Genomic DNA, 13,082 nt, shown 5'->3' on the forward strand with positions numbered 1-13,082 from the left:
ACTCGTGGACAATCTTATAATGAAAAAAATGTCAGCTATTTAGTTGTGACTGCTTCCCAGGGTTGCTATTTTATGATAGGGTGGCTGATAAATGATCCATGTAAAGTGTAAATGCCTGTCAAAAAAGGAAAAGGAAAACTTGGTGGAGTGTGGATCAACTTAGAAACTGTAATAATTTTAGAATGTGTATTTTATTTTGGTTTATCACAAGTTATAAGGAGACTCGGAAAAACTTAGAATGGTAAATCTGTTTTTGTGTTCTTGTATCAAACCATACATTATTAACATGCTTTTCAATTTAAAAGCAAATTATATTTACGGATGTTTTATAATTTGCGTTGAATTATAAATTATTTACTTGTATTATGATGAAATGGGGGTTTAATCAAATTGTATGTATATGAGGAAATCCTCTCATATGATGTTTGTGTCTGCATTAAGTTGAATCTTTATTTCTATTTTTTACATCTTCAATTTTCGAAAAATTCACCATGGTTGATACCGATTACTGACCATCAACCCACAGTTCCCAGTTTTACCCAGATATGTGAGTGTGACCAATTATATTGTGTGTATTGAGGTATGCTTAAGTTAAGATTGTCATTTTAATATCTTTGGACAGTGTCTTTAAAATTTATAAACTACATTACCTCAAACACATAATGAGGTAAGTGTAATGGAGAAAGGAAGAAAATATAATACTTTCTCTGTCTAGTCTGCTATTCTAAAAATAGATTTTTTTCACTTTTATTAATCACATTTGACATATCATTTTCCTATTCCATAATGGAGGATTGGAAGTTGAAGTTCCACTTCCAATTGATAGTTGCATCTGCACTCACTCACTCACCATTAAAATAATACTTAGTGAAGAAACGTTGACCCTTAAAACCTACGGCTGCCTAACGCATAATGCCTCACATGCTTTTAACTTCCCCTCCTCCACTTCCATGCTTTTCCCACGGCGTTGCTGCTGCTGCTGCTATTGTCAACTTTTTTTACTTATTATAGACTTTTATTCCGTTAAAGCTCCACAAAATCATGAAATCTCCAACCCCTTCTTTTCACAAACAACAATGAACTTCTTTCAATCATTTCTCTTCCCATATCTCCACAACAAGAAGGTACATTTTCAACAAAGCTTTCATCTTTATGCATTTACTACTATCAAGATTCATTTCTTTCTCAATCTTTATGCTTTTACTATGCTATTGTGTTGTTCATTGCCACTCAACTTCAACAAAGTTTTCAACTTTTATGTATTTAATTAATATGCTATTGTGTTCTATTCTTTATCCCCTTTCTGCATTTACTATGCTACTATGTTCAACAAAGCTTTTAACTTTATGCATTTAATATGACCTTGTGTTCTTTATACTCAAATCAATGTTGATTTTTTTCTTCTCTCTTTGGTGGATTTAACAGGCAAAGCTACTTGGGTTGTGGTTGATTTGGGTATGGGGATTTATCTTGATTGGTGTCTCCTTTTATGCTACTCAACTTATGCCATTGCCATCTTATTTTAAAGGTCAGATAAAAAAGACCATGCTTTTCAATGGTGAATTGGTGGATGGTCCTAGTATTACCATATTTACAGCGCCAAGGCCTTTTGTGGGTACTGTTGGGGAAAGGCAGGCTCTTGCTATTCGATCTTGGCTTGGCTTATCAACATATATTAGTGTTGTTCTTTTCAGCCAAGACTCTTCTGTTTTCTCCTTTGCTGAATTATTAAGTCACAGGGTGTCAGTTGAGCCAAACATCGATTTCACGTATGAATTTTACTTTGTTTTCTTAGTTAGTCTCTTTTTTGCAAGTACTTTCGTGTTTTTTCTGGGAAATAAAGTTGCAAACTATATTAACCATAATAGTTAAATCACCTTGATGGATATGTTTGTTGTTATAGTGAGGACGTTTAGGGACTTGACTCTTATAATGGATAAAGTTCAGTTACTTTAATAGGAGAAATGTTAGTTGTCTTTACTGATATTGTCCGTAAAGTTAAGTTACTTAAACGAGACAAAAATAGTTTTGTAATTTTACGATTACAATGGATAATTTTAAGCTCAGTAATCATACCTGAAAATTTAATTGTTTTCTTGTTGTTTAGCGAATTTGACACAGTCAAGCCTGCATAAAAGGGACTTATCCTGCGCACAAAGTGCTTTTAGTTAGTAAGAGAAGAGTGGGTATTTACTGTTTGCAGTATTCCCTTTGCATTTCTGCAAAGAGGCTGGATATAATCTCTGGCACTATGCTGATACTGGAATTTTTTAATGCCAAAAAGTAGGACTTCTAAATTAAGTTTGGTTTTGAACTTGTATTATATCTCCAACGGTCGTACGTGTTTCTAAATAACACAAACATTGAGCATACGCAGAGAAAAAGGATATAGTCACAGTTATTCGTTAAGTTACTTTATGACAAATGGTCCAAGTTGGTATTTCATCCCTTAATATCAGGATTAAGCTTACACATTGTATGTAGATTGACAGACATATTTTGCATTGAACAATAACTTAAGAGCTTAATAGCTGAATGAAAGAGTTTGAGAAGAGGATCAATTTGGTGATCACTTTGCTAAGAACCTGATTTATTGGGTTGTATGTAAACTTACATTATTTTTGTCAGATTTAGGTTTTAATTTGATCTGGAAATTTTGAGCTGTTACTATAATTTTTATTTTAGGTTCCTAGGCACACCATTTTTTCATTCCATGGTTGCAAGGTCAAAAGCATCTTCTTCAGATGTTTCTGTTGTGATTGATCCAAACACTGTACTCTTGCCAGACTTCATTAAAACTATCAGACATGCTCATAGACTTGATCATGATTGGCTCCTTTTTTCTTCATCAAAAAGTGTGCCCCACTTCCCATTTCACTTGGATGCAGATGGAAAACATTGGCTCCGAGATGATGGAAGCCGAGTGAAGACCCAAAAGGTATGGTTAAAAAGGGACCTTACAAATGATTTGGACAGGATCAGTCTTGAGGAAACTTCTTAATTTGAATATGCTGTTCCTGTAGTTGCAGGATTTCCTTTCACAAGAATGGAAATGGAACCTTTGTGAGGAAAAAATGCTAATAGCATGGAACAGTGGAGATCTTCCCTTGCATAAAGGAGTCCTTCCCCCTTTTCTATATGGGAAGGGCCTTCATAATCGCTGGCTTATAAATGAAGCTCTGCTATCTGATTTCAGATTTGTTTTTGATGCTAGTTGGGCCATTTCCAATCTGTACCTTAATGACCTTGGCCAGGATTTCGATCGCACCAGTGGCGATTTTCTTGGCCTGGCTACTGGAAAAAGGTTTTGGGAAGTCGCTGGCAACACCAATTTGGCAATGCTTTATGGATCATTATATTTCCATGAACAGAACTTCTCTAACATATTTAGACTTTTTCAGTGTGGAGGATACTATCTCTTCATAAACTCTGCACAAATGGTTGTTTACCCTTTGAGGTATAAAGGATCATTGAGTTTAAGAAAAGAAGTTATGTTCAAGTCAACAAGAGAGAAGAATACTTTAGAATGCATTGATACTATCAGATCAACTGAGGGAACTAAGGACTGCTCTGTGAAGAACTACTTGAATGTGTCAATGCCAATTTCACTTTCCTTGTCTTTAGAAATATTACTCTCACTTCGTGCAGACAAAAATAAGACAGTTGTGCTAGCAGTTGTTGGGTATAGTTACAAGGACATGCTAATGAGTTGGGTCTGCAGGCTACACCATCTCCAGATCTCTAACTTTTTGGTCTGTGCTCTTGACGATGATATATACGAGTTCTGTGTCTTGCAGGTAACCTATTTTGTTTATTAACTAATATTCTCCATGCTAAATGTGATTGATAGGTTGAACCGTTACTGCATCTCAGTAATAGCTCACTCATTTATCTTTCCGACTAATATGCCTGCCATTTATTATGACTACCTCAATTTCTTGGGAAAACTATATGTCTGACCCCATACACAGAATGTTAAGATGTCATCCCCCTCCCTTCTGTTTTACCAGTTACTTAAATACTAAGATGAACTTGTGTTTCTAGGGCCTACCCGTCTTCAAGTATGCCAATCTTGAAACCAAGATCAGCTTTGACAACTGTCATTTTGGCACTGAGTGCTTTCAGAAAGTAACCAAAGTCAAGTCCAGAATGGTTCTGCAGATACTGAAGCTTAGTTACAATGTATTAATGAGCGATGTTGATATTTATTGGTTCAAGAATCCACTTCCCTTGCTTAGCTCGTTTGGCCCTGCAGTTCTTGTGGCACAATCAGATGAATACAAGTTGGCAGGTATTTATGTATTTCCCTTTGAAGGAAACTATCTTTTCTTGTTGAATCCTGTGATTTGGAGTGCTAAAAGAGTACTCCCTTCTTTTCAATTTGTTTGTATGGTTTTGACTTTTGAAAGTAAAGAAACTTTTGAATCCTGTCCTCTTAAACTAAAGATATGTAAATGTACCAAAATGCCCTTTACTCTTGTGGTCTTAAACATGCCATGTAGAAAGTTGAAATAAAATAGTTGCAAAAAAGGAAGGAGACATTCTTTTTGAAACGGACTAAAAGGAAAGTCAGACATTTCAGGGAGTAGTTAATTAGTGGGATTCATCTTCAGGAGGAAGATATCTACTTATCTCATGCTTGTGTGGTTGAAGATAAACTGTTACCACCACTTGATTTAAGTTAAATGTCTCATTATTTGCACATATGTATGGCTCAACTACAGGGCCTATAAACTTACCTCGACGTCTGAATTCTGGGTTCTATTATGCTCATTCGGATGCTATGACTATTGCTGCACTTGGGAAGGTTGTGGAGCATGCAGCAAACTCAAATCTCTCTGAGCAACCAAGCTTCTATGATACGTTGTGCGGGGAAGGTGGATATAATCGCATAGATGACAGCAGATGCTTAGAACCTCAAACAAACCTGACCGTTCAATTCCTGGACAGAGACCTCTTTCCAAATGGTGCATATAAAGATCTTTGGCAGGAAAGAAATGTGAAGGAAGCCTGCTTGATAAAAGGTTGCTTTATCATTCATAACAACTGGATTAGTGGGAGAAGGAAAAAGCTAGAACGTCAAGTGCCATCAGGGCTCTGGGAGTACGATATGAGCACAAGGATGTGTTTGCAGACGTGGCACAAAACAAAATTTGTATATTTTTGAAACAACAAAAACTTGGATGCTTTATCATGATAGACTTTGGTTTTGCCGGTTGAGGAGAATACAAAGAGATTTTATTGTTGGGGGATATAATTTTCTATTTGGCCTTTGGAGTTATCACTTAATTCATTTGAGATAATGTTAAAGTTCATAATGGCTGGCCTAGAGAAACAAAATATGTTATTATGCTGGAGACCTTGTTTATATAGAGATATCTGATAGCAACTACACTCCTAGTTTTCTGTTTCTGATCCATGATGCTGGTAATTGTTGTAGCGGCCTTCTAATTGCTGGAAATGCTGAAGCTTTGTGGTAACAAGTCAGGAAGAGGCCAGAATACTGACAGAGAATCTGAAAAAAGGAAAAAGTTGAAGGAAACTGATTCTTTTAGCCTGAGTTTGCAACTTAAGGATATCACAGTGCGGATAGTTCATCCTGGTGGGAAGGTAGATATGTACGACTGTGCCATTTCTGCAGCTCAGTTATTAAAGAACTATCCAGGAAGGCATGTAGCTCTGCCGGACTTCTTCAATTGTCCCCATGAATCTCTTCTCACTGCAGATGATATTCTATTGCCAGGGCAAAAATACTTAGTAATCCCATCTAGTAGTGTAGAGAAACTGAAGCACAGACACACTCATAAAGCAAAACATCCCACTGAAATCGAGGAGCCTAAGTTTGACGGGAAAGAAGTTGTGAATGTAAACGAAGATTGTTCAGAGGTCTCTATAAGTCTCGCAAAGCACTTTTATGCCTCCAAAGAGAGATGGTCTGGTTGGTTATGGAAGAAAATGCAGCAGGAGAAGAAGTCATTTATACCTCCTATCCCGACTCTGAAATCATGGAGGGATTCGAGATGGAAACCTAATCTAGAGTCAATAGAGGAGATTTCTCCATGAGTATCCCTTTCACCTGATTCTCAACCTGTTTTAACTAGTACCAAATACATCTGGTATGTCAATTTTCTTATGCTGTTTTAACTGCAATGGTCTATCTTTTGCCAAGGAGAGATCATGGTCTTTTTGTATCAGTTTTGCAAGATTTGTGTTCTATTTTCGTTCTTATCTCTCAATTCTTATGAGTCATTCTTTGTATTGGTTACAAATGTTACCTGCTGGAAAACAGCTGGACAGACAAGGAAGGAGAAACCTCTGTACCATGTAATATTCTGCTATTGTATACCACATAAACATTCACAGCTCTGAATATCCAAGAAATAAAAGGATCTTTATTTTTTATAATTATGGCACAATATTTCCTGTTTACATTATGCATGCACAGTGTGATCAAATTGGACAACATTAGATTTTAACCATTTTGTCGAAGTTAGACTGATCCCTTTGCTTGGATAAAGAACAAAGATCCACTTTCAGACATTAGTTTGCCTCCTCATTTTCTTGTGTTCCCTGGACTGCCTCCCTTTATCAGTCACCTCAGACCGTATTTTTCGTTACTCATATGAAATGGCTCTACTACCTGTGCTTTCAGTCTACAAGATCTTAATTTTTAGTCTCTTGTTAAGTGGTAACTGGAGTGCTGACCTACTGGTCCCAAGTATGTGAATAATGGTTTCAAACTTTAATGTCTAAGATCAGCTACCTGACATGGAAGTAAAATTAGAGGCGAATCCAATATTTAAGTTTTAACTGGTTCAACATCTAAGGTTGTTAGCATTGAACCCATTATATGTTTAAAGTTATGAGTTCATATCTACTATTTGTTGCAAATTTTTGTGAATTTCTACATATAAATTTATGCTCTGGTTTTGAAAGTACTAGGTTAGATAAATCCGGTGTCGGTATATGCTACATCCACCTCTGAGTAAAATACAAAGAAACAATCACATTTGCTTAAATCCAACAGAAAATTTAGAAGCTCATATAGGATCTTTTGGTTCCTTAACCACCTGTTTGTATTACAGTGACCATAGATTTACTTGGGATGCTGTCAATATTAGTATCCTTGGTTTAGTACTCAGGCGTATAAGTAAGTGAATTCATGCGCTTTAACTTCTTTTATATTCATTAGCTGTAGAGATAATATCTTTTGCGGCTTAAATATTTTAGAGAAACTTTATGATATCTGTATATTTGGTGCTACGCCCATGTGCAAATTTTGATGGTTGCTGATACAGCTGGATCGAAACTTTTAGTGTGGTCTCAGAGTTTTTGGCAGTTGTTCTATGTTGTAGAAATCCACAGCTTGAGCCAAAACCAACTGAAGCAATATTTTAAGAAGCAAAATTCATAGGAAAGCAAATTGCTAAACGGACAACAAAACAAATTTCTTGTTCTTCATCCAAACGAATGGACTATCACTCTCTCGCTCATGGATCAATGAGGTTAAAAAATTGCAGTTCTCAAATCACGACAGGAAGTCCATCTATGTGATTTCCTAATTAATCACATACACCGAGAAGGTTTTGCTGCATTGTCTGTTAATTTACACTCAGAGTAAGTATGCCAAGAGCTTAGTGAATATCCATGTGTAAATAACAGCAAAGGTAGCACCAACCGGAATTGTCACTGCCCAGGAAGTTGCAATCTCTCTCACTGTCTCTGCTCTTACACTGTTAAATCCTCGAGCGAAACCAACACCCATGACTGCTCCCACCAAGGTATGTGTGCCTGAGATTGGTAAGCCCAGCTTGGATGCGCACAAAACCACAGATGCGGCTGCAAACTCAGCTGCAAATCCCCTGGTGGGTGTTAATTCTGTTATCTTCTTTCCAATAGTTGCAATCACTCTGTATCCCCACATTGTTAGCCCTGCCACAATTCCAAAGCCTCCCCATGCTAGAACATCATTTGGAATAACAATATCGGCTGCACTGAGCCCACCCTGAAGAATGGATAATGCTGCAGCCAATGGCCCTATTGCATTGGAGACATCATTTCCACCATGAGCAAATGACATGAAGCAGGCTGATAAGACTTGCATGTAGCCAAAAACACCATAAACTATTTTCAGTTGTGTTCCTTTAGGACCTGCAATATCTGAAAGAAATCCAATGTTTTTAGTGTCAGTAGTTTCTGGTTCTGGTTCTGGTTCTTTTGAACTGGCCTTGGCCAGGAGGTGGCCAAGTTGGCCCCGGATGATCCTGTCAACTGCAAATGCACTAATGGCGCCACAGGTTATAGCCTGGCCAAGAGCTAGATTCAAAGTCTTGCTCAGAGGAAGAGCTACGAAGGAGATTCCAGTGACACCAAGAAAGACAGAAATTGGTGCAGCTGTTGCAGCCGCTTTTCCTGGGTTCCGAGCACTGTACACAAACTAAAAATAGTAAAAAACACCAGGATTAGGAATGGTGAGTTGGATTAAGAATTGTGACTAGAGCCCAAGACAGAGTATGCACATCAGAAGAACATACCCTCCGTATGCATTTGTACACGAGAAAGGACACCACTGCTCCCAGTAAAGGTGAGATCACCCAAGAGGATATTACCCTTGCCAGTGAACTCCAAAAGACTGCACCAGGTCCCCCATAAACAAGACCAAAACCAACCATGGATCCTACAATACAATGTGTTGTGGATACTGGCAAACCATAATATGATGCAACCTGAGCAAGAAAACAAGGAGCTAACCAGAAACTTCATACGAGAGTACTTGACGAATTGCTAAATGGACAACAGTGTTTCATCTGTGAAATGCATGATCAGATAGATGCAGAGTGATATAGTGGAGATTCATCTGAATGAAACATGAAGGGAAGGCAGAGGTTGACAATTTTTAGCCATTAGAGTTTGAAAAGTTGTTCTGTCGGGCAATTTAATGTTAGAGTAGTCTGTGTTTCCCATGCAATTTGAACTGAAGTTACATTTGTGTCATGTGAAAACAACCAAGAAGTTTACATGTGAAAATGTTGATGTTTACTATTTGTCAGCGCAGGCTAATGATCAACATTGATAGTCAAAACACAAGACTTTCTTAATTAATTACTTATGCCATTCCCTTAAGAACATAAAATAAAGTTATGTCAAGCACATTTATTAAGTCTATCCATAGTTGATTTGGATGGATAATCTATGCACCATCAGTCCACGGGAGCAATTTCCTTGACAATGTTTCTTAGTGTTACAATTGAGGCCTAAGTTGTTCTTAGTTTTATCTAGTGACAAGAAACTCAAGACGACTTAGGGGGGGTTTGAACAAGGGATAATAATCCCACAATAAAATGCAGGACTATTTTATGGGATAGTTACCAATGTAATCATTCGGCCATCTGGTTAACCAAATTTTGGCCGAAGTATACACTACATAATTTTCTGTTATATTATCCAATATATATGGTGGGATAACTAATTCCACGGATATCCCAATCTATGGGATAACTTTGTCTACCCCAATGCCCATACCAAAATACCCCTTAAAGGTCAGGCATTTCAGTGGGTTTCCCATTCATGTCACTGATTCATTAGTTTTTAATTACAGTAGTGTTCAGTTGCCTCCCACTAGCACAGGTTTTGGGTAATTTCGTTCATCAAAACTTAGGCAAATAGAAAAACAAATCATTTACTGGTTGATCTCCAGGGACTTTTCTGACTTCATTACCCCCTAAGCCACACTTATGTTACTTAACTAGTACTTGTTTAAGTTCTAAATACTTGTGGTATATGAAATATCTACACAATTATGTTACTTGTAAAAGGTACTTGCAAGTAACTCTATTTAAAAACATATTCATCAGTAATCTATACTAAAGGGAATGCACCTGCAACCATGTCCCTGCAGCAGCCAAAGAAGAAAGCAGGCCAGCAAATAGTAAAGTATCTTTTCCTTGGAAAACATTAGTCACAAGAATACCCTTCTGCATTGTATTAGTAACATGTGTTCCCATTAACAGTGCTCCTGAAAATTCAAGAACCCCAGCCATGACAACGGCTTGTCGGAGACTCAATGCCCCTGAACCAACAGAAGTTCCCATGGCATTTGCCACATCATTAGCTCCAATATTCCAAGCCATGTAAAAACCAAACAAGATTGTTACATAAGACAAAATCTTGTACTTCAATCCCAATCCTTGACCCAAAGACTTCATGAAAAATGGCAAAATCAGTGCAGCTAATGCAATGCATATTGCTATAGCAGAAGCTGTACTTGAAGATATATTAAAAGCTTGTGCCATTCCAGGTAGCTCATGTTCATTCTCAGAGGAAATAGCTTTTTCTAGGTGGGATTTGACTTCAAAGTTCTCACCTTTTTCATCATCTGATTCAGCAAAAGATGATAAAGCAGCAAAAGGGTGTGTAAAGCTGGATTTTTTCAGTCTCAAAAATGAAAAAGAACATGTCTGAGGCTTGAGTACAAGAAAATCTTTCTTGGGAAACTGAGTTTCATTGGTAAACACACAAAGCCTCTGTCTTGGAAAGAAAATATTATAATTGTTAGCTACAAATTTAGTAGAGTTTCTAATAGAAGATAAAGAGTAGGAAGAAGTCATGACTCAAATTCTTTTTATTTTTTTGTTGATAAAACAGTAAAGTAGAATAAAAAGGAGTTATTGAGGCAGATTCTTTGCCATGGGAGGAAGATGAAGAGGAAGAATTTTGTGACAGAACAATTTGCATAGTGTGTTTTTGTTCCCAAAGGGGACAAAAGCTAAGGGTGAGAATGGATTGGGATGCTAGATTTGGTTCTATTTGTAATGAGTGGTGGTCATAGCTTCTCTAAATTGGAATTTCATCAACATGACCACTAGTTTTTCAACTCTAAATGTGACACATTTTTATTTCGAATCTTGTTTGATAAGGTGTTCTACTGATGGTAGGCTATAAATACGAATTTTTACCTTTCAAAAAAAAAATATATTATTTACTATATTTTAATTAAATTTGAATTAATATATGATGAGTTTATATTCATTAAGCATATTATTCTGTCATTGTGTAGGATGTGTTTTCAAGATAATGAATGAGTTTGAAATTAAAATAAATGATTTGAGACTTCTAAGACCATCTCCAACCCCACTCTATTTTACTATCCATTCTCTATATTTGGAGAGTAAAATAGAGAATTGGGTCTTCAACCACTCCCTACAAAGCTCTCTATTCTCAGAGAGGTGAATAGTAGTTTTCCAAATTTGGAAAACTACTATTCACCTCTCTATTTCACTTTTTCATTATTTTAATATCATTTTTACCATTTGTAACTAACATAGTATTTTTCATATAAGGGTATTAATTAAATTTCTAATGTTTGTAATTCTTTTTAAATATAATATAACATTTTAAAAAATATGTTATTTAGTATATACTACTTTCATCCGGAATTAATAATATTTTAAATATATGTTTTTTCAATTTTCGTCATTTTAAGAGATAATTTTATATTATTATTGATTTTCACTATGAAGAATGCACAAAAATTTAAATGATAAAATGAAAATTTTAATTTAAAAATACAATACATGACATAATAATTTAATTACAAGATAACAATACAATACATAACATAATGATTTTTAAAATCACAACAATAATTTAATAATCCGGTAGGTCATTTTCAGATTTAACAATATTCGGAAAAAAAATGTATGATCTAGAGAATTGTTGTGTTTGTGATTGCGATTGCGCTTGTTGATTTCTTTTTTCAATTTTTCGTAGTTGTTCTTCAAAATTTAGAATAAAATATAATTTTATACTAAATAAAGACTTTTAAAATAATAATAATTTTATATTACATGAAAATTATATAGGGTGATTACTTTGAAAAAAGAAAGAATGGATTTATATTATGAAATAAGAAAATGAAATTGAAATAGAAATAATAATATAATATTGAGGAGAGAGAAGAAGATTCTTTTTTAGAGAGTAAAAAAATAGAGAATTGAATTGGAGTTGGTTGTTTGAAAAAATAGAGAACTTTATATTTGAAGAGTAAAATAAAGTGTAGGGTTGGAGATGCCCTAATTAAGTCTGACAAATATATCTTAAAATGTAGAAAGTTTAAACAAAAAAACTGTCTTTATTATTGGTCAAGTCGATTGTCGAGAGAGACGTAAATAAAAGAAGTTGTTATGATCTTCGAGATCATTGAAGAAGGTTGTACAAATTAAATCATATAAAAATACTTAAATATTGGAATACTCAAAAATAGTAAAATGTGTGCTACACCGTAGGGGATCCAGGATTTTAACTTGGGAGGTTTGGAAAATAAAAATATAAATGTGTGAACTAGAGGGCAAAGTAGTTGTTCACGCAACAAGAATCAAACCAGCAAATTGGGATAGCATTCACAACCCAAGTTGCACAATCCAGTACCACTAAACTATCTTTGTTCTTTGATTGAGACGGTTCAAAATTAATATATACAAAATTATTAAAAATCTACATTATTCTGCTACATGAATTGAGGTGAAAGAAGTGATAACACTGAGTTAGCAGATTAAACTTTTATTATATTAAAATAACTTATTTTCTTATACCTTAAACATGTCCTAATTTGGGATCCCATATTTAGTACAAAGACAAATTTCGGAGAAACACTTTTTTAAACATTTAAAAGGATATTTCTTTTTATTATCATTGTCTTGACTACAAGAAGATTTTCTCCTTGTTCTTTCATCACATACACAAATTTAGTTACTTGCAGTTTGACATCCTTGATATTTTCCTAACGCCAAACGTGATGGTGAACCTATAAAAACAAAATAAATGTTAAGATCAATAATTCAAGTTAATTCATTTATAATACATAGAAATTATAAGTGTGAATATTCTTCATGTAACACCTCGGTTTTAGAAAGAGCTAATTTTAGAAAGAACTAAATTGGAAAGAACTAATTTGAGATTTGTGCAAGTTAGACTTCAATTGTGGGGTTTAGGTCAACTTCAAACGATCATAACTTTCAGCACATGATGAGTTCGGTGGCCCATGAGATATCAAATGAAAGATCTTTGAGTCCTCTTTTCAAAGC

The 13,082-nt window shown here is 35.3% G+C and overlaps 2 protein-coding genes across 2 annotated transcripts; one reads left to right on the plus strand and one right to left on the minus strand.

Annotated features, from left to right (window-relative positions):
* The first annotated feature begins 1,039 nt into the window (after nucleotides 1-1,039).
* On the plus strand, nucleotides 1,040-6,408 carry LOC125814844 (beta-arabinofuranosyltransferase RAY1). Its single transcript, XM_049494294.1, has 6 exons — nucleotides 1,040-1,124; nucleotides 1,426-1,769; nucleotides 2,686-2,938; nucleotides 3,024-3,797; nucleotides 4,045-4,291; nucleotides 4,725-6,408. The coding sequence occupies exons 1-6, from the start codon at nucleotides 1,077-1,079 to the stop codon at nucleotides 5,165-5,167; spliced, it is 2,109 nt and encodes a 702-aa protein (XP_049350251.1). The 5' UTR covers nucleotides 1,040-1,076; the 3' UTR covers nucleotides 5,168-6,408.
* Nucleotides 6,409-7,392: 984 nt separating this feature from the next.
* On the minus strand, nucleotides 7,393-10,841 carry LOC125814954 (inorganic phosphate transporter 2-1, chloroplastic). The gene is made up of 3 exons (XM_049494384.1): nucleotides 9,879-10,841; nucleotides 8,535-8,726; nucleotides 7,393-8,437 (listed from the first exon to the last, which is right to left on the minus strand). The coding sequence occupies exons 1-3, from the start codon at nucleotides 10,605-10,607 to the stop codon at nucleotides 7,613-7,615; spliced, it is 1,746 nt and encodes a 581-aa protein (XP_049350341.1). The 5' UTR covers nucleotides 10,608-10,841; the 3' UTR covers nucleotides 7,393-7,612.
* Nucleotides 10,842-13,082: the final 2,241 nt, after the last annotated feature.

This window comes from Solanum verrucosum, unplaced genomic scaffold (assembly GCF_900185275.1).
Source record: "Solanum verrucosum unplaced genomic scaffold, falcon-dt-bn FXZP01000085.1, whole genome shotgun sequence".
NCBI classification, from domain to species: domain Eukaryota; kingdom Viridiplantae; phylum Streptophyta; class Magnoliopsida; order Solanales; family Solanaceae; genus Solanum; species Solanum verrucosum.

Coding starts and splice junctions, on each gene's coding strand:
- LOC125814844 (XM_049494294.1), top strand. CDS start 1,077: ATGAACTTCTTTCAATCATTTCTCTTCCCATATCTCCACAACAAGAAG. Junction 2,939..3,023: donor GCCGAGTGAAGACCCAAAAG/GTATGGTTAAAA, acceptor CTGTTCCTGTAG/TTGCAGGATTTCCTTTCACA. Junction 4,292..4,724: donor AGATGAATACAAGTTGGCAG/GTATTTATGTAT, acceptor GCTCAACTACAG/GGCCTATAAACTTACCTCGA.
- LOC125814954 (XM_049494384.1), bottom strand. CDS start 10,607: ATGACTTCTTCCTACTCTTTATCTTCTATTAGAAACTCTACTAAATTT. Junction 8,727..9,878: donor CTGCAGGGACATGGTTGCAG/GTGCATTCCCTT, acceptor TTTCTTGCTCAG/GTTGCATCATATTATGGTTT. Junction 8,438..8,534: donor TGTACAAATGCATACGGAGG/GTATGTTCTTCT, acceptor TACTATTTTTAG/TTTGTGTACAGTGCTCGGAA.